At 49.3% G+C, this 26,284-nt stretch overlaps 1 protein-coding gene across 1 annotated transcript in view; it reads right to left on the bottom strand.

Moving 5' to 3' along the window:
* Nucleotides 1-1,628: 1,628 nt before the first annotated feature.
* The window catches only part of EXOSC7 (exosome component 7), a 36,437-nt gene continuing 11,781 nt past the window's right edge, over nt 1,629-26,284 (bottom strand). Inside the window, 8 exon segments of the mRNA XM_042978744.1 lie at nt 1,629-1,868; nt 5,320-5,475; nt 6,561-6,684; nt 11,728-11,798; nt 17,033-17,067; nt 17,070-17,197; nt 25,695-25,789; nt 26,079-26,180. Coding sequence (XP_042834678.1) covers nt 1,764-1,868; nt 5,320-5,475; nt 6,561-6,684; nt 11,728-11,798; nt 17,033-17,067; nt 17,070-17,197; nt 25,695-25,789; nt 26,079-26,180 — 816 coding nt within the window. The 3' untranslated portion in view covers nt 1,629-1,763.

Raw genomic sequence — 26,284 nt, 5'->3', positions numbered from 1 at the left:
GTGATGTATACTTTTTAAAAAATTTGTTTTAAACGTATTTATTTTGAGAGAGACAGAGAGTATGTGAGTTGGGGGGAGGGCAGAGAGAGAGGGAGACAGAATCCCAAGCAGGCTCTGTGCAGGCAGCAGGCAGAGCCCGACACAGGGCTCGAACCCACAAACCATGAGATCACGACCTGAGCCGAAATCATGAGTTGGACGCTTAACTGACTGAGCCACCCAGGCGCCCCTGTGATATGCACTTCTTACCAGGAGGGGTGGCCTTCAGGAAAGGTGGTGGCAGAGACAGATGCTAACATATTTCTCACCTCCATTTTCACCGCTCGGCCAGTCAGCCCAGTTGGGCAGCGGTCATACCCCCAGCCTGGCAAAGCCTCGTCCGTCTGAGGTCTTTAATCAGCAAGACTGAAGCTTCTAAACTTGATCCAAAGTCTGGCTGCCTCTTGACCACTGTCAATGTTCCATCACGGGCAGTCAGCCAGGAGCAGGGGCGGGAGGAGCAGGCTGATGTGTTGGGAGCACTGTCACGGTGCCTGGAGGAACAATCGCTGGAAAAGCATTTACAAAAAATGAAAACCCAGGTTGTGTTCTCGAGAGGGCGGCAGCCCCAAGTCTAGGCACTATTTCTCTCTGCTGGACGGACCTGGCCATGCCGGAAGGCGCCATGCCAGGGCCTCTGGGACTGGTCTGCAATGGCTTCAGCTCACATTATGTTCCTTCCATGAGACATTAAGTTCCTAACTCCTCACCCTATTTGTCTAGCCGAAATGCAGAGGGCAAATGCCATGGCTGAAATACTCGCCCTTGGTGAATCAGCTCCTTCCCCGCAGCTCTGTAAGACTGACTGGGGAGTTTCAGTTTGGAAAAAAAACAGAGATTGCTCAACCTGTGAGCAGACTTAATTCTAACACACTGCGCTGTGAGTCGAATACAGGCTATGAGGAGCCTTCTGGGGCCATCAAGAATGGCCTTCCCTCTGTCCCCAGAGTGTGAAGACAGGCTGAGTAATCACATGACAACATCTCTGAAGCAGCCTTCTTCATGCTGATAAAGCAAGGAAATCTTATGAAACACCAGGGAGTGGTTACAAAATGCAGAGCAATTTCAAAACGAGTGATAAGAAAGCTGTGGCTAAGGGGCAAAGTGGCCACTAAGCACCCCGACCCTAGGGAGCTCGGCGTGAATTTCTTGGGAGGGCAGGAAGCAAGAACTGGGCTTCCCCGGGACTGAGGAAGGTTCACCAGCCCGGCAGAAGCCACGGGTATGTATCTGGGGCATATGCCTCCCTTCTCTCCCTCAGAAGCACCACATCCACAAGAATGAACCGTGTGTGTGTTTTTCTTGTTTTGAAACCCCTACAGGGGAAATATTTTTCACAAAATACATTATCATAAGCATTTCCTTTAAACCACTTTTCTGGCAGGCCCTTATTCTCGTGTTTGTGTTGTTGTTTTGAACTCCTGCAGCAGGAGATAAAGGAGTCTCCCTGGAGAGGCACGACCAGAGAATTCCCCCTTGGACAGCAACCCTGGGCTCAGCTGCCATTGCTAGACGAGGGCCAGACTTTCCGGGCGGTCACCGAACGGCACCTTGGCTTACAGCTGAAGAACTCTAGCCATACCAAACCGGACTAGAAAACAGACTTTAATTTTACACATACGAATGTCAGCTCAGGTTTACAGCAGGTAAGAAAAATATATACAAACTGCGGCTTAAAAAAGGAAAAGGAAGAAACACGCAGCCCGTGTTTGCGCTGACGTGAGTCATCCCAGGAATCCGACTTTCTGTCTCTTGGGCCCCAGGCTTTCCTCCTTGTGTAGAATGCTCTGCAGGGAGGCGTGCAGCACCTTGCCCACTCGCTTGCCAGTCTGCAGGGCAGAAGAGAGCACACACCCACTTGTGAGGCACACACACCCAGACCAGGAGAGCTTCCCTCGCTGCCTGCCAGCCGTCCAAACTATACCTCCAAACTATACCGGCTCCATCTGCCTTAAGGGACTTTTATTTAATTAAACAAGTCAATACAAAAACAACCCCCAAACAACAACAACAACGACAGAACAGTTACCTTCTGGAAAAATCTCATACTAAAAACAAAAACAAAGGAGAACACCTACCCCAGGCCCAGGCGGCCAGCAGGAAGCAGCCAAGGCTGCCTCAGCCATCAGCTCCCGCTTAGCACTCCCGCTGCCATTACAACAAGCAGCAAAACCGTCAAGCAGACCTGGTTTTGGTTACTGCCGAGTCCTGCTGCCCGGTGGGGCGAAGGCAGAGGGAGGCCACAGGGAACCGAGAGTGTGTCTAATGAAGGAACAGATGGCTCTGGGGACACGTTTGAACAAGCAGTTTCTCATTCACCTGCCACCAGATCTCTAAGCGGGACTGTTCAGAGGGGACCCAGCTGATACCTGGGTAGGGTCTCCGGTATCGCTGCCATGCAGAGAGGCTAAAAGAATGGGATGTCAGGAGCAAGACGCATCAAGAGGTCAGACAACCCGCAGACTTCCTAATTAGCCCCCACACAGGAGACACGAGGAGGGGCCCTCAAAAAGAACTCACTAACATACAAAAATCTTTCTTTATGAAACTGTTTTCTGTGTCTGAGCTCATGAATAATTTTTTTTAATGTTCATTTTTGAGGGGGAGACAGACAGAGAGAGAGAGAGAGAGAGTGAGCAGGGGAGGCGCAGAGAGAGGGGGACAGAGGATCTAAAGTAGGCTCTGCACTGATAGCACAGAGCCCGACACGCGGCTTGATCTCATGAACCAGGAGATCATGACCTGAGCTGAAGTCAGACTCTTAACCGACTGAGCCACCCAGGCGCCCTGCTCATGTGTATTTCAAGACTATGATGAACCAACCACAGGTCTCCATGTCGTCAAGTCTTCCACATTCCCATAGAAGTTTTCATTCAGTTGTGCTGCCGGTTCCACTCTCAGCAACGTCAGGGAGAAAGATACCCAGGCCAAGACCCTCGCCTCAACTCTCCCAGTTACGAGGAACTTCTCCCCTGGCCCCTAACTGGAACACAGGATGAGACTCCAAGTATTGCCGGAAATTCATATGAAAAGATCTCATTCCAAAAGTGGGAAGTGTTCACTTGCATGAGATGCAAAGTCAGGGCTAAGGACCAAAGTGACCAGAAAGGTTTTTTACCATAACATGAGAGAAGGAGAGCATGTCAGAGTCAATCAGAGAGGGTTACTGATTACTCATATGAATGAAGGTGGGGGACAGGGTAAGAGGGGACGGGACAGACAGGACACTAGGACTTGGGAGGTCTGAATGTGAACGGCAGAGGCCAACCCCCCACCGATGTTTTAAGCTTCACAACAGGCATTTCTGGATTGCTGCTTCCCTGGGTGAGGCCAGAGCAGTCAGACAGGACCACGGGGCTATGGTTCCCCCTGAGCTGGGTCTGCAGACCTCATCTGCCGAGCCCTGGAGGAGGATGTAGCTCGGCTCACCAGACAGAGCTCTGGCTCTCCTACCAGCCACGGCAGCCACAGCCTACCTGGTTTGTAGGGTTAAAAATAGCTCAGTGTGGCTGCAGGGGTGCCAGGGCAGCCCTAGAAGCGCACAGTCTGGGTGTGAATCCTACTGCCGGCATGATGAGCTGGGAAACCCACAGGCAACTTACCTATCTGCTACATGTCTCAATGTCCACGTCTGCAAAACCAAGGATAACAACAATGGTTGCCCCACAGGAAGGCTAAGGACTAAATGACATAATAGGTTGGGTGCCTGGGTGGCTCAGTCGGGAGGAGGCATCTTGACTTTGGCTCAGGTCATGAGCTCGTGGTTTGTGAGCTGGAGCCCCACATTGGGCTTGCTGCTCTCAGCCTGTCAGCACAGAGCCTGCTTCGGGTCCTCTGTCCCCCTCTCTGCTCCTCCCCCACCTGCGCTTTCCCAAAAGTAAATTAAAAATAAGTAAATAGATAAATGACATAATATGTTTAAAGCACTAAACACAGAGCACCTGACACAAAGTGAGTGCCCGATAAATTGTCGTGATTCCTTACTGCTTTTCTTGTTTTACGTACTGGGATTCCCGTAAAATTCTCCTGGAAGAGGTGGGGGAGAAGAGCTCCTTCCAAGACAAGGTTTCAGAGCCACTTGTCTAGAGAGGCAGAACTTATAAAGTATTTGAAGGGTTTTTGTTTAAAAAAAAAAAACTAACCAATTGACCAACCGGGCCACGAAGAATCCCCCTGCCGTGCACGGCAAGAGACACCTGAGCTCCGGGCAGACCCAAGCCGCGACATTGCCGCACCCCCACGCCCTTAGGGGCCGTCATACGGCCTCACAACACGTCCAGCGGCAGGCATCCCGACCGCTGTTACGCTCTCCCTGAGATGAGCTGCCTCCCAGCCCGGGTAGTCTGTCTTCACGCCTGAGTTCTCGACACCGTGCACACCGCTCATTTTTGCTTTCAAATAAGGCAACAGAAAGAGAAAATGGACTTTAAATGCTTAGAGCCTTCAGTGCAAAGTCAGCGTTTCCAGGCGTGAAGGAAGAGTGTGAGTGGCAACCTTGCCTGCTAGTCAGCCATGACCTCTGGACGTTGAGTTGTGATGCAGTACCCAGAGCAAAAAACCTGGGTCTGGCCAACTCTGTTCCCAGCAAGTCAGTCAGTCAGTCAGTCGGTCAGTGTCAGAGTCCTCAAAGATTTCTGGAAAGTCAAGGTGGACGTGGGGGAAGGGGAATCTGGGAAGACACAGGTGGTCCCTGCCACGGGGGCCTTTCAGGCCTGTAAGGGAGACACACGCACCACCCCAATGGTTGGTGCTGCCTGACAGCCTGAGACCCGTGGGGAGTGACCCACCCCGAGGCAGTTGGAAGGATTTCCTGTCTGTCTCCTTTTGAACACTTCTAGAGCCATGAAGACATGGGGAGACGGCATCCTTCAGCCCCCCGGCTCTACCTTTTCTCATTCCCTTCAAAGGACAGGAAGCAGTCAGGCGGGACCCCAGTTCCCTCATCAGATCACAAAAGCCTGGGGTTTTAGTTACAAGCGATTCCACGTTATCAGTCCAACGCACTCATCCGTTTCATCTAGAACCATGGAAATGTGAGATCAGAGAGGGAGAGGACAAGGAACGATCACTGACAGGTTCCTTACCTCCCAGTCCGGAGCCCCCCACGGCCACCACCCTTTGCCATGTCAGTAGAAACCGGCTCACACCAGCTGTTCTCCCAGCTCTAAGTCTGGGGTCAAGGGCGCAAAGGCAGAATTCCCCTGGTGTGACCAAGGGAGTAAGAAGCGGCAGCAAACCCTCCCAGACAGTGCCTGCACCTGCTTCAGGGCCAAGCCTCACCTCCATCATCTCGAAGATGCTCTCTGGGTCCAGGCTGCCCTTCCCCACTTTCCTCATGCATGTCACGACTCCCTTGCTGGTCACGGACACCAGCAAGCTGGCCAAGGAGCAGGCCTCCTCCTGGAGAGTAGCATCCACTACGTGCCGGTAGCCAATCTGCAAGGTCAGAGTGCACACGCGGGTAACACACATCCCAGATGCCCACCCTGGACAGCCTCGTGGAGGGAGTATCTCCACCAGCAAAGAACCTGCACTGCCCGTTCCAGATCTTATTTTAGATTCTGCTCATGTGGAAAATGCCTGAAACAATGTTCAGCAATTCTATCACGGGCCACTCTGCCAGCAGAACAACAAAAGCATAAAAAGGAAACGTGGGGTGGGAGTGGGGTTAGAGCCGTAATTCAGAGACTATCCAAGTGAGGCCACCAAACGTCTCCAACAGAGGGGCCCAGGGAGAAACTGACATGTGAGGCCACACAGATGCTTCGCTGAAGACAAAGATGAATCAAGGGGGTGCAAGCTAAGTCACATGCTCAAAAATGAGTCAAGTGCAGATGGCTTTGGCCAGTCCCCACATTTCACCAAAGCCCCAGGTTCGTGAAGTGACTTCAGTGGCATTAAACCTGACCCATACAGTCCTGTTTTTCCATGAATCCTGTGCGGAATCAGGGACAATCTCAGCCAACGCAGGCCCGTCTGCACGGCCTTGGGCAGCGCCAGGTACACAGCAGCATCAGCCAGAGCTTGGGCTCCACGGGCCTCGGTGCTAACGTAAAAGCCACACTTGACACAACAGATGCCCAGATCCTGCTCCCACCCCTCACTTCACAGATATGGACACTACAGAGCACAGAGGGGGCAGTGTTCGCCCTTCAACCTCCCTGCTATTATTCTTCCAGCCTCGACCCCATAGAATTGAGGGAATTAAGGGAAATGTGCACACAGGGTGTTTCAGTGAAATGCCTGGTATGGAGGAGCTTAAAAAACTCTGGCTACTATTACTATGAACCCCCTCGTGTCCCCCTGCGACTCCGTCATGTCTTCCAATTAAAACAAATAAAATAAAAGGAAAAGCTGCTCATATAGTGGCTTCTAAAATAAGCAAATTACTGGATTTGGATTAAAGCTATTTCTATATGATTTGTGCAGCTGTAGCTTCTCAATCTATTAAGTAACCTTAATGGGTTGGGGTTGAAGCAGACTCACAAGGAAGTCCAAAGCCGTCAGATACAACCACATACCTTGCACAGGGTGACAATGCAGGGGACATGCTCCACGCTTAGCCGGATGCAGTCATAAGGGTCATCCGAGAGCTCAATATCCTTGGACCCCTCTTCATCCTCTAGAACCCGAACTCTTGGGATCCTGGAAACAGAAGCCCAATCAAAATCCCCGCTTCCCGTGAGGAAGAAAGAGAACTTCTTTTTCTTGAGATTGACGACAGGGGTCAGAATTCCTGCGCCTCACAAGATGAAGTCACACTCTGCTTGTACTTTATCATCCTCATCCCTGCCATCCCTCTCAAGAGTGCACAGGCAACGCCGGAGAGCAGTGGAGGAAGGAGGTCTTTCTAAAAATAACGCTTGGTCAATCGGATATGCACACGGGGGGGAAAAAAAAGGAATCTTGATCCCCGCCTCATACCATATATAAAAATCCATACCAAATGGACTGTAGAGATAAAGGAGAAAGACAAAACAATAAAGCTTTTAGAAGAAAAACTAAAAACCTAAAACTAATCTTCAGCATCTTGGCGTAGACAAAGATTTCTTAAACAGGACACAAAAAGGGCTTACCATAAAGGGAGAAAAAAAAAAAACCAAAACCCGATAGATGCAATTGTGTTGAGAACTGTGAACATCTGAAGAATCATAAAACCTAGCACACAGATTGCTATATTGTGCTGTTTGTGAACAAGGCAAAGAATCTTAACCTAAGAGTGAATCCCTTCATGCTTAAATTACACAGGGTGTGAGGGACTTGTTAGGGAATGTGATGAGTTATTATGTGATCAGTTATATGAGATTCTTCTTGGTCTTTACCTTGTTACTTTCATGCAGAAATTCATTTGTTACTCAGAAACTCTTCTTTGACACTGGAGGCCTTTGTATCCAAGATATTCTGAATATGTAAAATTATGTGTACCAATGGAATACACTACAATAAAATAATACCATATATCTGGATAATCCTCTAGAGTTTATTGGAATCCTTCCACATTTATTATTTCATTGAAAACAAAAAAGCAATGAAATAGGTAAGAGTTGGACATTTTAATTGCCTGTTACTCAGTTATGTTCTTCAAAGACAGAAAAAGACAAATGAAACCATGGTCAATGTTGTCCTCCCCTCCCCATCCTCAGAGTCTAACACACTAACTGCCACAAGGAGGGACTCATTTATTGCCTAAGATTTAATTACTTGTTCAAGGTCACAGGCACTAATAATTGTTGCAGCAAAGACTAAACGCAGGCCTTCGGGCCCCAACAGCAGTGTTTGCTCTGCACCACTGCTAACGTAACAGCATCTGCCTATATAAAGGCAGAGAAACTAGAAAACCAGAGAAGAATAATGGACACGTGTCTGTATTTTCTCTGAAACTGACCAACCTGTCCACTTTTAACATGTTGGCAGGTAAACAGATGACGAAGATAAAGCCTGGGTCACTAAGAACTTAGGCAGGTGCTGAGGAGTCCCTGCCCATAACTACCGTCAATGTGTCCATCTGCTCTATATTTAGAAACACATTTGTCCAAATTAACATATTTAGACCCATGGAAGTGAAGACCATGTTCTGAAAGGTATTAGGAAGTGCTACTAAGGCTGATGAGAAAGCCTGGGGGCTAAGAGAACATCAATAGCTAACATTTCATTATTCTGGAAAGAGCTACTTACGCTAGTAGAGACGTTCCCAAAGGGGGGAATGTCTCCAGTGCTGTCTAAAGGGATAAACCCGACCTCTTTGATTTCCTTGGCCAGGGCCTCTGTACACAGGCTGCACTTATTGCTAATTTTTAATCTCGACTAAACGGATATTAGAAATGAAATGATCTTCCCACATCAGGCTGATGTTCTACTTTCAGAAAGGCATGCATAATCAGCACTAAGCAGAATGAGACATTTTCTCAATGGCCCTCTGTACAATGTTTCAAAATTAATTATTATGTGGATCCTGAGAAACTTAACTGAAGTCCATGGGGGAGGGGAAGGAAAAAAAAAAAAAAAAAAGAGGTTAGAGAGGGAGCGAGCCAAAGCATAAGAGACTCTTAAAAACTGACAACAAACTGAGGGTTGATATGGGGGATGGGAGGGAGGGGAGGGTGGGGGATGGGTATTGAGGAGGGCACCTTTTGGGATGAGCACTGGGTGTTGCATGGAAGCCAATTTGACAATAAATTTCATATTAAAAAAAATTAAAATATATATATATATGAACTCCTGTTTGTCAAAAGACAACATTTAGAAGTTAAAAAGAGAATCCAGAATGGAGAAAAATATTTGCAAACGTGTGTGTGCGTGCATGTGTACATATAAGCAGACATGTTACGTAAAGAATTCCTACCAAACGTAAAAGACAACCCAACAGAAAAATAGGCAAAAAGACTGGAATGGGGACTTCATAAAAGAGGCCACTAAAGTAGTTGATAAACACACAAGAAGATATTCAACTTAAATATTCATCAAGGAAATGCAAATTAAAACAATATGATACCAAGAGACACTCACTAGAATGACGGATATTAAAAAGACAAAAAAAAAAGAAAAAAAAAGCCCACAAGTTGGCAAAGATATGAAGCAACCCAGGATGCTTATACAACACTGGTGGGAGTATCATCCAGTAAAAGCACTTTAGAAAACTGTTTTGCAGTGTATCTACTAAAACCAAACACAGCCATGCCTTATGATCCAAAACTTTCACCCATACCCAACAGAAATGGGTAAATACGTGCAAGAAAAATACAAAAATGTTCGTGTTTGGAATAGCCAAAAAAACTGGAAACTGCCCAGATGCTCATCAACAGCAGAATGGATAAATCAACTATGGCACAGTCACACAATGGAACAGCAGGCCGCGCAGAGCAAACTATGACTCCGGGCCACAATACGAGTGTCTCAAAACATAATGCTCAGTGAATGAAGCAGACACACAAAAACACCACACGGTATGATTTCATTTATATCAAGGACAAAACCATTCTATTGTTACAGGACAACGGTTCTCCTCAGTGGGTGTAGTGACTGCACGGGGGTGGAGGGTGAGAGGGCTTCTGGGGGCCTGAACACGTTGTTTCTTAAGCCGGGTGCTGGAAAATACATTTAACCCACAGAGTCCATTCATCTCTGTCTGGGGTGGGGGAGCCAGGGAGGAAGAGGCGGTCCATTCAGCTACCGTGATAGAAACAGCGTTGGTGCCTTTCCCTGCTCCTCTAACAAAAGCCGTCGATGATTCCAGCCCTGTTGGCTGTCCCTACACAAGGCAACATCCAGAGCAGATAAGCCGCGGCCAGGGAACGTCCACAGGAGCCAAGGAGTCCTGCTAGGGTCTGCCCTGGCTCACAGTCTCCGTGTCAAGGGCACCCAGAGTGGAAGTACTAAGTAATATCCTATTTGAGCAAGTCAGGTAATCCATTTGAATTTGGGTCAGTTATGTTAAAACACACACACACACACACACACACACACACACACACACACTCCTTCCTGACACTTTGGCCACAACGTAGTTCAGCAGAAGGGCTACAGAAGAGCCTCTGTCCTTCTAAAGGACATGAACTGGATGTATGGTCTTTCCACGTACCAGGGGACCTGATGTCTCACATGGTCCACATCCTTTGCTACCTGCAGGGCTATTCTTGTTCTGGGGACAAGACTCCTGGCTACACCCAGGACAGGTGTCCTCCCCAACTTGAGCAGCTGGGTCTTACCATCCTGGGGCACAGCTTGCCCAACACTTCCCCCCACAGCCAGACAGCCTCGAGCCTTGTCTGGTTCTACTCTCTCTTTTTGCCCTGGTGCCTGTGGAAAACCAGCTGGCAGATGGGGAGTGCTTTCCAAAGCTCCAGGTCCAACAGATGGCCACTTCCTTTCTTCTCCGATAGAGCCCGAGCACAGGCTGCCACAAATGGCACTGGTACTCGGGCCCCACGGTGGCCACAAAGGCGTGGCCCGCCTCCTGACTGGTCTCAGCCAGGAGTCTAGTGGCACAGCTTGGGGTGGGGGTGGGGGGCTCCACAGCTTTCGTTCTCAGCAGGTACTCCATCCTGCAATGTCTCACCTGAATTTACTTAACTTTGTTTTTGTTTTCTTCTGAATTACCCAGGTAGTCTAAATCCACCATAGAAAACCTCTAAAATACAGATGAATGTTAAGTCGCCTATGATGGGAGCCCTAGAAAAGAATCACAATGACCATCCTGGGACATATCCAGACATATTAAATATACGAGTTACCAAAAGTAAAAATCAACGAAACAAACAAGATGAGAGGTCTGTGTTTAATGACTGGGTTTCTGGATTAACAAACTTCTAAAGAGGCTGCTGTGCAGGATTTCGATCCCCTATGTTGGGACACTCCGGTTGTTCCCAACTTGTCACCATTACAAAGAGGCTGTGATGAACATTCTAGAATAATACCCTTGCCTACTTATCCAATTAACCCCTTAGACGATAACCCTAGAAGTCTCTAACCCTCATTTTCTAAACCCCACGGTCCTCCACTCCCTCAATGTAAGCTCTCTCGTGGCATGAACGTCACCACCCATGTATTTATTTTTGAATGCTGCAAACCGTCCTCAAAGAAGCTGGCACGTAGAAAGGGAGAAGGCTACAGGATCAAACGGTTAGAGGGAATGCCAACTCCAAGAAGGCTGAGTGCCTCGTCCCTTGCTGCACATCTGGCCGGGGAGCCTAACCACAGTGGCGTAACCACTTCCTGCTCTTAAAGCCAAATGCAGGCTGCCGCCCTGCGTTTAGAACATTCTTGTGTCTGATCGGGGAATATGTGAGCACCCACTCTGTGTCAGGCATTGCCAGTAGTGGTGGGGATGTAGCAGACTGCACAACAGGTGAAACCCACGCCCCCGAAGTTCTGTGCCCAGTAACAGTATTTGGACAGTCGACCTCTGGGTGGTTTTCACTCCATTTGCTTCTCTGTGGTTTTCTAACATTTTTCTACATGGGACATGGTTACTTATGAAAATAATAACATAAAAAACAAATACAGAAATATATGCATGTATTTAGTTTTATCTTGTGAAATCCGGAGCTTACCATTAAAGGCCACCATTTTTCACGCTAAACCCCTTGTCACCTTCCCCTGGAAACTTTGGTAGAAGTGTCCTGAGTCTTCATCACAAGTGTCGGCTGGGGTTCTCCGCAGGCCCACGGGGCTGTTTCCAGGAAGACTCACCTTGTATTGAAGAGAGCAGCCTTTACAGCAATGGAGATGGTGTCGAACAAATTCCCGCCACATTCCAGCAGCTAAGGGAGGCAGGGAGTGAGGTGGGAAGAAAAAGCAAGGGTCATTTCTTACTCTAAGTATTATCCTAAGTAAAGGACACTGGTTCCTAAGAAATACTGACCGAGCATTTACAAAATAAAGAAAAGAACAGGCGGTTGCTCTCCTGGCTGACACTCTAGGCGTCACCCTAATTGCAAGAAGCACCTGGAGGCCGTGCTGGCCTGGGCCCCACGGCTGAGGTCGCTGCTGGCATCAGCTGTGGGGCCACCACTCAGGCCCTGGCTTGCAGTGGATTTCCTCTAACTGGCCCCCCAGCCAGTTGGGTCTGCACTCAAGGAGGAAATGATCACCTGCATTTTGTCCCAAATGGCTCCTGATTGCGGAGCCTGGTGGCTACTTAACCAAAGGCAGGCGGGTCCCAAGCCCGGGGCCTTCCGAACCCGACTCAGAATCTGGTGCGTTTCCTTCACACGCTGCATTCGTGCCCAGGGCAAATCTCTAACTTCCCTTTAAGCTCGAACCTCAAGTGCAGACAGCACCCTTCCCACGACACTGCATAATTACTGCTTATTAAAATATGACCTCCCCTGACTCCCCACTCCACCCCGCCAGCCCGTACTACTGCCTGGCTTTGTCACAGCAGCCTACTCGCCTAGCACGCGACTAGCCCTTCTCTACGCTGGTTCAGACACACTGCCGCACAGCGAAGAGCTCCATCTGGACTCCTGAGTCAGACTGTCTGCTAGGATCCCCATGCTCACCGGGCAGCCGGGAGCTACCTCAGCGCTCCGCGCCTCATGAAGGGCAAAAATCACAACTATGTCACAGAGTTGTCACCAAGGCGGAAGGAGCCGGGGCGCCTGGGTGGCTCAGTCGGTTAAGCAGCCGACTCTTGATTTCCGCTCAGGTCATGATCTCACGGTTCATGGGATCGAGTCCTGCGTGGGGCTCCGTGCTGGCCGTGTGGAGCCTGCTTGGGATTCTCTCTTTCTCTCTCTGCCCCTCCCCAGCTCACGCTCTCTCTCAAAGTGGATGAACAAACTTAAAAAAAAAAAAAATTTTTTTTTTTTTTTAAAGAAAAAAGAAAAATGCGGGGTGAGACCCTGGCATGTGTACTTTAGTCTTGAGGTGGCCCTGAGGATCAGCCTGGGCTGAAGGCCACCATTTCACACGCCACTCTTCCACAGCATCTACTTTATGCAGAGAAAGTGCTCCAGCAGCCACGGAGCCCCCCAGTCGGAAAGGACCCTGGAGAGCCCATCACCCACCCTTACTTGGCAGGTGGGGACACAGAAGCCCTCTCACTCGTGCACAGTGGCCTGATACAGACTCTGATTTTCAACATTCTGGCTTATCGGCAAGAGATGAAATCAAGAGGGCAGAACGCTAAAACCCTATCTGCCGAGGGCCCCCCAAAGGGCAGTTACCAATCAGCCCGCCCTCCTCCATGGATACAAGGGATGAGCCCACTCCAGGCCTCAGGTCCGCCTGCCCAGGCTCCTCAGGCTGTGCCACACGATGGGGTAAGCCAGATGGGGCGCTGCGAGGCTGACACTCTTCTCCGCAGCTTGCTGGCCACATACCTTCCGGGATTCAGTTTCCCCGTCGGGAAAGCAAAGCCACGCTTCTCTACTGGGTGACCGTGAGGATTAAATGAGATCGCATCCTTACCATTCCTGGCACATAACAGGGGCTTGAAGGCCCTACCTTCCTCTCTCGGAAGCCAAGCGGCTGCGGCCCAGCAAGAACCTTTCTGCCAAACACAGTGGTACAGCCAGGAGGCAGGGGAGAGTGGGCGCGATATGAAGACCCAAAGCGGCCCGACCCGGTGTCTGAACAGGCCCAGGCAAGCTAGGAGAGAACGGGAGGTGCGGGACGTCTAGCGTTACAGAGAGCCTGGGCCGTGGTCCCGGCTCCAGGGCGAAAATCCCTCCTATAACAGAGGTGGGGAAGCAGGAGAAGTGGAGAAGAAGAGGATACACCTGGTCACAAACACACCTTCCCCTGTCAGGTGCACAGGTTCCAGAACTCTTCTTTTAGGGGAAGAGCACAACTTATGCTGTTGGCCTTCTGGGAATGAGGGGTTTCTTTTTGATGTCTTCTTTTCTTTTTTTAATGTTTATTTATTCATTGTTTAGAGAGAGAGAGAGAGGGAGAGAGAGAGAGCGCATGGGAGGGGCAGAGAGAGAGGGAGACAGAATCGGAAGCAGGCTCCAGGCTCCGAGCTGTCAGCACAGAGCCCGACGCGGGGCTTGAACTCATAAACAGTGAGATCGTGACCTGAGCTGAAATCAGACACTTAACTGATTGAGCCAGAGGGGTTTCTTTTCACAAGGCAAACCTCCAAAACCGTAATACTGCTAGGACGCCCAAGTATAAAACATGTCTCCCCACAAGACACCTGCTCCTCCTGGACTTCCCCTCAACCATCCTCTCAGACCCCCGGGCTCAGCACCTCCCGGCACCACACATAGCCAGCTGCCAGGTGCTGCGGTCGCTCCCCTGCTCCCCCTGCCTTGCCCATGCCCAGTGCCACGGACCACGTGCCAGCCTCTCATCCCCACTCCCGGGGCTCATCACAAGACAGCCTTGTGACGGTCTCCCCACCAAAGGTCGCCTGTATACTGTCAATGTGACAGAGTCCTGACAGTTCTCCCACTCGGAGTCACAACCAGGCCACTGAAGGAGTGCGAAGCGGAAAGAAGAGGGAAGCGTCCAGGAAGTTACATTTCTAGTCTCATAAAATACCCCAATGGAGGTAAAAAGAATAATACTGGAAATAGGTGGTTGGTCTGACTGTAACAGGTTTCAAGTAAAGGCACCTACACTAAAAGCATAAAAACATGGAAAGTTGCCCAGCGAATATTTGGTTGAAAGATGGGCTCTGCCTGAGGACTATCCGGACCGGTTGGTAAAAATACATCGAGATTCACTCACTTTTGCAATTCCAGTGACAAGACTGGATTCCCACCATCTTGCTTCAAACATGGACTCGATGCATTCCGCGTATTTTTAGATGTAAAAGATAAAACAAAAACCCACGCGTGCCTCGCACGCACGAGGCACATTCCCATCAAGGCTGAAAGCAAACATTTGCTTTCACAGAAGTGGAAGCCTCCACAGATGCGAATTACATGAATGACAAAAACGGATCTACCTCAATAACAGAATTTCAAAAACTGCTTTCCTAATTCATTCAAAACTTTTCTGAGGATGACAACATTTCAAAAGATCATGTCTTATTTCCAAAATAAGACAGAGCCTGGAGAAAAAACAGGAGAGAAGAAATCCAAACGCGAGGAGTCTTAAAAGGAAAGGTCTGCAGGTGACAGGGACATGGTGTGCCACTGAGGCACCTGCTAACCATATATTCCCCCCACCCCACCCCCACCCCCGCCCCGTGGAAGAGGGCGCCGGTTCTAAGCTGAGACAACATCCGATATTCATCCATCTTGCACAAGCCTTCACTCAGAGAACAGGTCTCTGGACGAAATCATAAAGTGGATCAGGACCCCTCACCGGGCCAGCCTCCTATAAAAATCACAAGTGCGGACAAATTCTGACGAGGAGCAAAAGCAGGATCGCCAACGGACAGGTGCAATGCACCACAACACTCCTGCCTTTAGCTTCTTGGGGAGGAAGGAAAAGAGAGAATGTTCCTCAGACACAGGGTGGAACCTTACAGTTCGTACCATGGGGCTGCACCTCCCCAGGTGGCTGTGAAGCCCGCCCCTTATCAGTGAGGACTGGAGGCTGCCGGCTCCCGCCTCATCACATCCAGCACCTGCAAAAGTACTTGCTTAGTAGGAATCACACTAAAAGGTACATCCTGCTTATTGGACATGAGGAGAAGCAAACGGACTTGTCATTTCATTATTTTTACCCATTAGCGTCAGCGTCCAGAACACCCCTAACCCGCGGGACAATGGTAACCACTGTTACCTTTTGGCTAGTTGTGCTCCACCCATTATCAAATTAATTTAAAAGTATCCAGAAAGCCCCGCCCTGTTTCATGCAGGGCCAACATCTGGAGACAGCCAGGCTCTTCCTCATCAAGAAGTTCCCTCTCAGTCCACGGAATCTGCTTTATCTCTAGATTCATGAAAGAATCTGTTTGGCTGACGGCCTAGCCTTGTGACCTCAATCTGAAGGGGAAGATGTAGCCACTCATCTCAAGGTTCATGAAATTTCACTAAAAGGAATAAACAGACCCAACGAGAGCCTGCCTTACACGAATAAGCACGTGGCACAATTAATCACACCGTCCTTGGGCCAAAACCAGGCAAGGAGCATTTGGGAAAACATCAGCAAGGAAATGGGAGATTGGCCTAGAGAGGCTCCTGTAGGAGTGGACTCGGGGGAGAAGGCTGCAGGGTCTCAGGGTCCTCCCCTGGGAAGTGAGGAACACACCGACGGTGGGTTCCATGGTGCTTTCAAGGGAGGAGGGCTTGGTGAGGTCAACAGCAGGCACAGGCATTAGAGACCCAGCTTTGAGTGCCAACACCACTACTCACAAGCTGAGACCTCTTGCGCTAGGTCACTCTGCCTCCCTGAACCTTCGTTCCCTCACCTGTAAATGGGGCAATAGCGCCCGCTCACTGAAGAGTCGTAAGGGCTAAATGAAATGCATAGAAAGAGTTCATCCCCATTCCACGTACAAGAGTACGCCAACTTGTCTAACTTCTGCCTATAACTTCTACCTGATGGCATCTAGAAAGCATCTCTTGTTTTTTATTTCTTCCCTGATGAGCTCGGGGGATAATTTTAGGTGCTACCATGATATGACTATGATTTCACTGTAGGATGGTATTATATATACAATACATACGTTGTATTTAATTTAAAAAACTCAATACAGGGGTGCCTGGGTAGCTCACTCGGTTAAGCGTCCGACTCTTGACCTCGGTTCAAGTCACGGTCTCATGGTTTGGGGGTTTGAGCCCCGTGTCAGGCTCTGTGCTGGCATCACGGAACCCGCTTGAGATTCTCTCTCCCTCTCTCTCTGTCCCTCCCCACTTGCATGCACGTGCACGCTCTCTCTCTCTCTCTCTCAAAATAAATTAATATATAAATAATAAAGTTTTACAAAATGACAAAAATAAAACTTTACAGGACATCATTCTTTTTCCATCTAATCTCACCCTGGAAGTTGAAAGCATCCACTTGAAGAGGGCAAAAGCACCAGATGGAAAGTAGGCCAACCAGTCTCCAGCAAAAGCAGAGGGTGTGGCCGTCTCGGCAACATGATACATACCAGCACGTCCACATAGAGAATCCAGCAGTGCTCCCGGGACTGATGCAGAGGGACTTCAGGTCAACGCTGCTCTTATTGTTAAATATCCGGTAGAGGGTGTTAGCAATCTCCGTGCCAAGGTCATCACCTCCCCGGCCTTCAAATTCAGGAGTAGCGTTGGCTGAACTACATAGAAGGGCAAGAGAAAAGCCGCGTGAGTCTTTTCAGAAACAAAGAGCAGAGGCACACGGCTTTGTTCCAGTTTCCTTATGGAATGTTGGACGGGCCAGCGGCTGTACAAGAAAAGTCACTGAAGTGAGGAGAGGATGGCACCTGCCACTTTTCCAGCCTCCAGAAACACGCAATGAGCCAGACTGGCACGGTGCCCTGGATCTGTCAGTGTGTGTGACGGGGGTCCCCCCCGACTTCTAACAGAAGCCATCTTTATCCAAAGAGACACGAGAGAACAATAGTAAAGTGAACCTTGGCCAGTAATAATTAACTCTCTTATCTTGACAGTAGAATGCTCTTCTCGGACAGGCCCAGGAGGCCAGGAGGCCTAGAGTCAAGCAGTCTGGCCATGGAGGGGTCACATCACATACACCATCCCGAGTTTTCATTTAAAATCCACCACGAGGGGCGCCTGGGTGGCTCAGTCGGTTAAACGTCCAACTTCAGCTCAGGTCATGATCTCACAGCTCGTGGGTTCGAGCCCTGTGTCGGGCTCTGTGCTCACAGCTCGGAGCCTGGAGCCTGCTTTGGATTCTGTGTATCCCTCTCTCTCTGCCCCTTCCCTGGTCCTGCTCTGACTTTCTCTCTCAAAAATAAACATTAAAGAAAATTTCTTTTTCTGTTTTTTAAATGTACCACCAAACTCTCAAAACAAAAACCACAACGTTAAGTACCATGACCTTCCTTGAATGATTTAGAAGATATGTATGATGGTATGCCAATTATATCACAAACTAGATTATCACTGTACTGAAAAGCAGGAAAATGAAATGAGAGAGAAAGACTGCCAGCTGATTAAATATTAGAATAGCCCTTTTACTTTATTTGCTATTTTTCAAGAGAAAAAACTTTTCCATTTTGGCCTCTTGAATCTTATGCCCAATTACCTCAACAAAGAATAAACAAGCATCAACATTTGTTGCCCTAAGCATTATTCAAAAGTATTTTGGGGGGCGCCTGGGTGGCTCAGTCGGTTAAGTATCTGACTTCAGCTCAGGTCATGATCTCACGGTTTGTGAGTTTGAGCCCTGCGTCGGGCTCTGTGCTATCAGCACAAAGAGCCCTCTTGTTGTCTCTCTCAAAGTAAATTAATAAACTTAAAAAAAAAAGAAAGTATTTTGAGGGGGAAGGCACCTGGATGGCTCAGACAGTTAAGCATCTGGCTTTTGATTTTCGCTCAGGTCATGATCTCGTGGTTCATGGGATCAAGCCTTATGTCAGGCTCTGTGCTGACAGCTCAGAGCCTGCTTGAGATCCTCTCTCTACCTCCCTCTTTGTTCCTTCCCCGCTTGCACAAGCATACATGCATTCTCTCTAAATAAAATTTTTTTAATTTTTTTTTTTTTAAGATTTTCTTTTTCAGCAATATCTACACCCAACACAGGGCTCGAACTCACAACACTGAGATCAAGAGTCTCATGCTCCACCGACTGAGCCAGCCAGGCACCCTATTATGCAAAAGTATTTAATGGGAAATTTTTGAGGGTTTTGGCTTAATAAAAAACAAACCCTCAATACATTATATACATCTGTGAGATAAGTAACCATTCCAATAATCACTTTGCTGTAACGAAGAGGGTCCAGAAAAGTAACAAACCAGCTGTTTCAGTCAGTACGGTCTCTACAAAATCATGTATTGAAACTTTCTGGTCCACGCACTCATCCATCTGGAAGGTACCAGCTCTATGCTAGCACTGGAGACGGAGAGACTGAGCAAGGTGGATGCAGGCCCTAAGCTGGCAATTTCACAAAGTCAGGGAGCTTCATGATAGGGAGCAAAGAGCAGGAGTAGGGCTGGGGAGGATGTCAACCAGTGCCGAGGACCTCAAACCAGAAGGTGAGCAAAAGTGGGTCAGGGTACAGACAGGCAGGGGGGTTCCAAGCAAAGCAAAACCCACATGAAGGTTCAGGGCTGTGCCTACCCCATCTGCATAATGCTAAAAATCTCACCTAATGTATTTAAACATCCCTTTTGTCTAGACCATTCTCATATAGGTGTACGAACGACCCCTAAAACAATCAGAAGGTGTCACTATATAATAACTCTGTTTCTCTAAATATATAGTCTTCCCTTACCACTATGAGCCAGCAGAGCCCTAATTTAAAATCCCCAAGAGAAACTTCATTACTGCCACAGCAACCTTGCTATTCCCTCACTGCCTCTGCTGGACTCAGGTACTGAGCCACAAAAAGCAGCTCACTTAAGGTGAAATAATCAAGTTACCAAGGACCAACTTAGTAATTTTGCACAGCCAGCACACAAAAGCTGCTTCTAATTTACACACTCATCAATATCAAGATCTATCTTTTAAGTGTTTAAAAACACATCTCTATAGAGCTAAATAGACAAATCTAGTTAGGAAGTGCTTATGCTTAAAAAGTGTCCCTTTCCCTGACTGCAGTGGGCCACGCCCTCCTGGGTATGACTAATTAATTACTTAGGGATTGATGCATTCCCTCTTCTACACCCCCAAGGGCTGATTTACAGAACCTCCTGGGTCCAACTGGCTAAATTCATCTACCCGTAAGACCACGCCCCACTGTTTTTTTGTGGTTTTTTTTTACATTAATTTAAAGTGGGAATTTTTCGGGGCGCCTGGGTGGCTCAGTCAGTTAAGCGTCGGACTTCAGCTCAGGTCATGATCTCACAGTCCATGAGTTCGAGCCCCGCATCGGGCTCTGTGCTGCCACACAGAGCCCGGAGCCTGTTTCAGATTCTGTGTCTCCCTCTCTCTGACCCTCTCCCATTCATGCTCTGTCTCTCTCTGTCTCATAAATAAATAAAGGTTAAAAAAAAAATTTTTTTTTTAATTAAAAAAAATAAATAAATAAAGTGGGAATTTTTCCTATTTTAAAAGTTTTTTTTTGTTTTGTTTTGTTTTGTTTTTAACACATTGTACTTTCAGCATAGCTGGTAGTCAAGCAGAGAGGAAGGTTTAGGGGCTCATGAGACCATGAAAAGCTCCCGCATCTGGATGGTGCCAAGGCCCCCGGAGTGACTCTGGGGAGGAGGCTGGGAAAATGGAAGGGAATCGTCGGGGGCCGGGCGTTGGGGCACAGTAACTTCAGGTAACACAAGAAGAAAAGCCAAAGACCCCATATTCTAACAAAGGATGAAGGGTAGGGCTGGGGAAGAGAACTGAGGGTCCCCCCTCATCACTAGGGGTGCTCCTAGCACAAGGACACTTCCTAGAAGAGGTGGACGGAGATGCCGACCATGTCAGAGGACAAGAAGCCGAATGCCCGCAGAGGCCAGCCAGGTGACCACGTGCATCTGAACAAAGAGCAACCGGAGATCGGTGATCCGTGAGGGAGGCTGACACACTGTCCAGCCGCTCCAAAGGCATTTTAACTCACCTCTGAAAACAAACTCCGTTAGTGAAACAAAAACCTCACAAGTGGGGTCTGACCTACGGGAGAATGTGGTGAGACCTCAGATGGCCCAAGCCTCTTGTTATACAAGGTGGAAAACTTTAACAGCTCTTTTGAATGTTTACTATGTGCTAGAAACGACTCTTAGCACGTTAGATGCGCCAGCTCAATCAATTCTCACAACAACCCTACTATTTACGACCCCATTTTAGAGAAAACGAAACAGAGTCCCAGAAAGGTTATATAATTTGTCCAAGCTCACACAAGTAGGGACGGGGGAGCTAAGACTCCAAGCCAGGCAGCCCAGCCCTTATCTGCAAGGCTGCACCGGACTCTCCCTGAAGGTGGAATTCGGCATGCCTGGCTTGTAGCCTGACATGAGTCAAGCTAATGAATGGATGCTCTGGTCTCGAGATTTATTGTTAGACCACAAACACTGGAGTCAAGGAATGCAGACCAAAGGAGCCCTAAATAAAACGCTTCTCTATTAAGTGCAAAGTTTAAAAAGAGGGAAAGCACAACAGGCAGTAATCCTGGCTCCCTGCTCAGAGGTATCACAATACATTCTTTCAGCAGGGGAGTGTTTGCTCAGGGTTTGGGGCATAAAACCGAGTGGTTTCTCTGTTTACAACTGCCAAAACCAATTCAGATCCTTCCTAAGTATGACCCAGCCCCTCTTCCAGGGCAGTTGGGAAATTGCTTGCTGAGCCAATAAACTAATAAAAATCCTGGGAATGCTGCCCCACCCAGATCTCCACCCATCCTGACTCATCACCTCTACTGTGCTCCTCCTGCCTGGCACATCCCTGATTTAACTGGGGTAGAGTGAGATCAAGGCCATGTCCACCTGAGACAGGATTTCAGACACTGGCCCATTGTTTCCCTTGTGATCCATCTAGCCTGCAAATCTATAGAGTCTTACAGCCAGGTCAGGCCAGGACCATGACAGAGGACAGTGATTTAGCAGGTTCGTGGGGCAGGGCTAGCTCTGGGCCTCACCCCTCCAGGAGTCAGTCAGGTGGTCCCGGCAGCAGGCCCCAATCCCTCCCATTCCCCTGTGTGCACATGTGCTCATTTCTGAACCTGCCGAAGCTTCCTTATGAGTGGGGATGGGAACAGTAACACATTTTGAACTGTTCATTGTAAGTTTCTGGGAGAGTTATCCGTTCTTTCTGGAGACTTTCAGAGTACAGCTAGCTTCAAATGAGTTCTGTAGTTTGCCTGTCTGCTTTGTCCCCCATCCATCAGGCACCAACAGGGACCCCCGCGAGCAGCACTAAGCACTGAGGAACAGAGATCAAGTGGCTCCTTCCACCAATTCAGGGCATGAAGCTTCCGGTTCAATATTAGTGACAAATACGAGCGACCACATCGAAAAGTAAAGATCCCACCGGGAAGTGGCAAGTGATGAGCACACCGAAATGTCTATGAATGAAACATGTTCTCCTCAGCTCCCTCAGTGAAAAACTGAAGCCGCTGGGAGAGGCTAAACCACGCTTCCTAACCCCCCATCAACATGGTGTCAGAGCACAGACTAGATGGACCGCCACCTAGTGGTAGCCCAGACTGACACACCAGCTCACTCAATTCTTACCTTTCCTCCAGGTTTCTGATAGAAACCATCTTTTTCAAAGTTTCAAAGTTCTTACTTAAAACAGCCTGGTCCCGGGTTATGACTAACAAATCGAAGACAGGAGATGGGAGTTAGAAGGTCCAAGATTGCTCCCAGTTTTGATGTGTGTTGCCAGGCATCCCTGGGGCAGTGCTCAGGAACCCCAAGTCTTTACTACTCCACTGGGATGGGGATCAGGGCTGGTACAGCTGAGTAGCCCCCTCCCAAGGGAAACATCCCCTAGGCACAGGGGAAAATGATGGGGGTGGGAGGCCAGGTCTACCTCAGGTTCCATGTATTATTCCAAGCCAACAAAACCAAAGTAGGACGAGTTAGTGGAAAAGCAGTTAGCTCTCTAATCACCAGGAGTTGAAATAATTAAACCCTGGAAGTTGCTGATGAGTCAAGCTGGGCTCAGACTGACAGCCCCACCCTGCCCCAATTACTGTCCTCCGGCTGGGTAACACTTCGGCTTCAGTCTGTGGATGGGCAGATGCCCTGGGCTCTCCTGCGGAAGGGCTTAGTGGGTAAAAGCCTTAGCGCTGGGCACATCTACATTCCTAGTCACTGGATGGGAATAAAGGGGTTTGTTTATGCAATTAAGAGTTGCTCTTTAGGGTGCCTGAGTGGCGCAGTGGGTTAAGCGTCCGACTTCGGCTCAGGTCATGATCTCACGGTTCATGGTTCGAGCCCTGTGTCGGGCTCTGTGCCGACAGCTTGGAGCCTGGAGCCTGCTTCGGATTCTGTCTCCCTCCCTCCCTGCCCCTGCCCGGATCGCACTCCATCTGTCTCTCTCAAAAACAAACATTAAAAATAAAAAAAAAAGAGCTGCTCTTTGAAGATTCAGATGAGGCTTTGATAAAGGTGGCAGTCAGCAGTGCTTGGTGAATCAACATCTCCCTTCTCTGTAGGAATACGAGGTTTTGTGAATCTCTCATGGTGATTCTATCACAGTAACTGAGCCGCTTAAATAAGACACTAAAATGTGCCACTTGAGACTATCCATCTTGAAAGAGAATCAAGGAGGACTCCCTGGGAACTGGAGCTTCTGGGCCTGTTGAGGGTCTCCTGAGACTTACAAGGGGAGAGAAGAGAGGAACGAGCAGCCCAGCTCAGCTGGGACGGGGGAGGTACTCCTGGGAGCCGGATCTTGGGAAGAGGCAGCTCCCTGCCTCCTCCCACCCTGGAGCCTCCCTTCCTTCACAGCTGGGACAAGAGCAGCAGGCTAACCCGGAGTCATGTTCAGACACGGAGCCACAGTGAAATGTGTCCCCTATACCTAGCATCTGAAGGCAACACCTTCCCTTTGGTGTGGCTGGGCTGACTGCCTGTGGTCTGCCCAAGATGAAGGAGGTAGAAGACAGTGAGGAGGAAGAAAAGAAAAGCAAATTACAGTTCCCCACACATGGTGTCTGCCCCTCGGTGACCGTTCACTACACTGAATTAGGCAGGTCAAGGCCAGGAGAGACATTTTTCTTCCACCGACAGCAAAGGAATCAGCTGGAGGCCCGAACAGGGTCACCACCATCCACGGCAGCTTCAAGGATGAGCCAGTCCCACTGGACAACTCAGATTGGCGAGGGGAGGCGGGTCCAACCAGAAGAGGAGACGGCTGGCTGGGGGCGGGGGGTGGGGGAGCGTCTCGCAGGGCAGGGTGCAGGAATGGTCTGGAAGGAATACCGGCCAGAAAGCTGAACGCAGATACGTTCTCGGAACTCTGAGCACCACACCCCCGGCAAGCTGGCTTCTGTAGGCTTCGCGAAGTAGAACAAGGCAAGACTCAGGGTCGGAGAGGCCCGAGCCGGCATTACTAGCTCTGTGACCCCGGGGGTTCGTTTACCTTCTCTCAACCAAGTTGGTTGTCTCTCTCATAGGAATGTCGTGAGGACCAACTTCTGAGTTTGGAAGAAGACCAGAAGAATCTAACTCACCATGTAAATGGGGGTTGGCATCTATGCCGAAAAGGCGGTCACGGCGGGCCCAAGGCTGCTATCTTTAGAAGGGCCTGCTTGAAAGGTGGGCCCTCGGCTGGCATCTGGGAACTTGACTCTCAGTGTTCCCAGTCAACAGTGAACCGTGGTCTGCTGTGCCTAGACTATTTGTGCAAATAATATGATAAAGGGAGTATCTGCTTTCCTTCTGGGATTTGGAAATTTTGGTATGTGTTGAGCAGAGGGTGCCCATGTGACCAGCCCCAGTGAAAATCTCGGGGGCCGAGTCTCTAATGGGCTTTCATGGGCAGAATCATCACACACGTTGCCGCGTTTCGTGGCTATAATAAATCTCAGCTGCGAGTACAACTATATGCTAAGTCCTGGGGGTCCTTCCAGCAAATCTCCAAATACAGGAGTGGTCTTGGGGACTCCCATACAGAACCAGTATTACATACCTGCACCCAGCATGAGCTAATAGAGAGCCTCACCCACCTCGAGAAAGCCTGCCATCACCATCTAGTTAGAAGCAATGTTCCAGACAGAAGAGGGACTGAGCTAGGATCCCAGGTTTAAAAAGCCCAAGGCCGGAGAAAGGGGAGGCAACAGGAGGGAGAAAGAACACTCATGGAAAGCCCACTGGGAGCCAGTCACGGTGCTGACACTCACTCTGCCTTCCTTATTTCATTCCGTCATCCTCACAAGAGTATTAGTACCCCGATTTTTTAGATAAAGAAACTTAGGCACAGAGAGACTAGGTAACTAGCCTGAGATCACACAGCTGGCCAGAGAAGGCTGGCTGCTGCAGAAACTGCGGAGTCCTCACTTTTCTAGCAGCCACGCGGCCTGCCTAGCTGCCACTCCCTCTGTCTGTCAGGCCATTTGGCCGGCCCTCGTCCTTGCTCTGCCAAGCAAGTCATGAAAAGTTTTCTGCAAAACTAGAGCAGGAGGAGAAACAAGACATTTTAGACCAAATGATCCTTATTTATCTATGTTTGACATTCTTCAAAGCACTGTAATACCCACCATTTCACTGGATTCTCATAACAACCATGTGCTGGGCTGCCTGATGCCCTCCTTTCTCCAACAGGGACAAGGCCCAGTGAGGGCCAGGTGACTAGGACAAGGGCAGGACTCGAGCCAAGGCCTTCTTCCACACACCCCAGTGCCTGGCGCATAGGAGGAGTGCAGGAAATACCTGCTGGCTGCAGAGGTGATGACTGAATACAAAGTCAAAGTGGGCTCAAAGGAAACCAGAGGTCCAGTCTCCAATCTACTTACTCACTTACTTACTTACTTATTTATTTGAGAGAAGGTGCACCTGCAAGTGGGGGAGTGACAGAGGGAGACAGAGAGAGAATCTCAAGCAGGTTCCACGATCAGGGTGGAGCCTGAGGCGGGGCTTGATCTCATCACCATGAGATCATGTCCTGAACTAAAATCAAGAGCTGGACACTTAACCGACTGAGCCACCCAGGCACCCCTCTGAATCTTCTTTTAAATCGTTTTTCTTTAAAAACATATGCATGGTACTGACCAGTCAACAAAGAACTCCAAGTACCCTTCATTGGGTTTCTCCAGCTTCGGCGTCCCCATTTCGGCTTTCACTCCCACCAAGATGTCTGTGTGACCCTGCAGACACACGCAAGAAGGGTCCTCACTCAGGGCAGGTAGCCACATACCCAACCGCCTCCTTCCTCTCCCAGACTGTGCCCCCGGGGACTCTCAGGAACTTGTGAAGTGGCCCTTTGGAAAGGTAAAGGGTCCTTCAGATCTAGACAGATACCCACCCAGAATCTGGCTTGGGTCTTGGGTCCACCCCAGAAATGTATGTGCTCCCAAAGCCCCGAGGGGCCTGCAGCTGGTCCCCTAGGACCTGCCCATCCTCCCCCCGGGCACGGACCGTGGCCACAGTACTCACCAGCTTGACCCTGGCAGACCCACTGGTGTTGGACACCACGTCGGTTTCCACTTCGACACATCGGTAGTCCTCACAGCCACGGCCGTCCACACGGAGGTCTTCCTAAGTGCAACGACCACAATCCTAACACAACCACAACCAAAGCACCAACAGCCTCCTCAACTCATCCGTGCCATTTCCCTCCTAGAGAACTAGGCAGTACAACA

This window comes from Panthera tigris, chromosome A2 (genome assembly GCF_018350195.1).
Source record: "Panthera tigris isolate Pti1 chromosome A2, P.tigris_Pti1_mat1.1, whole genome shotgun sequence".
In the NCBI taxonomy this organism is placed as follows: domain Eukaryota; kingdom Metazoa; phylum Chordata; class Mammalia; order Carnivora; family Felidae; genus Panthera; species Panthera tigris.
This window is presented reverse-complemented; position numbering and strand designations above follow the sequence as displayed.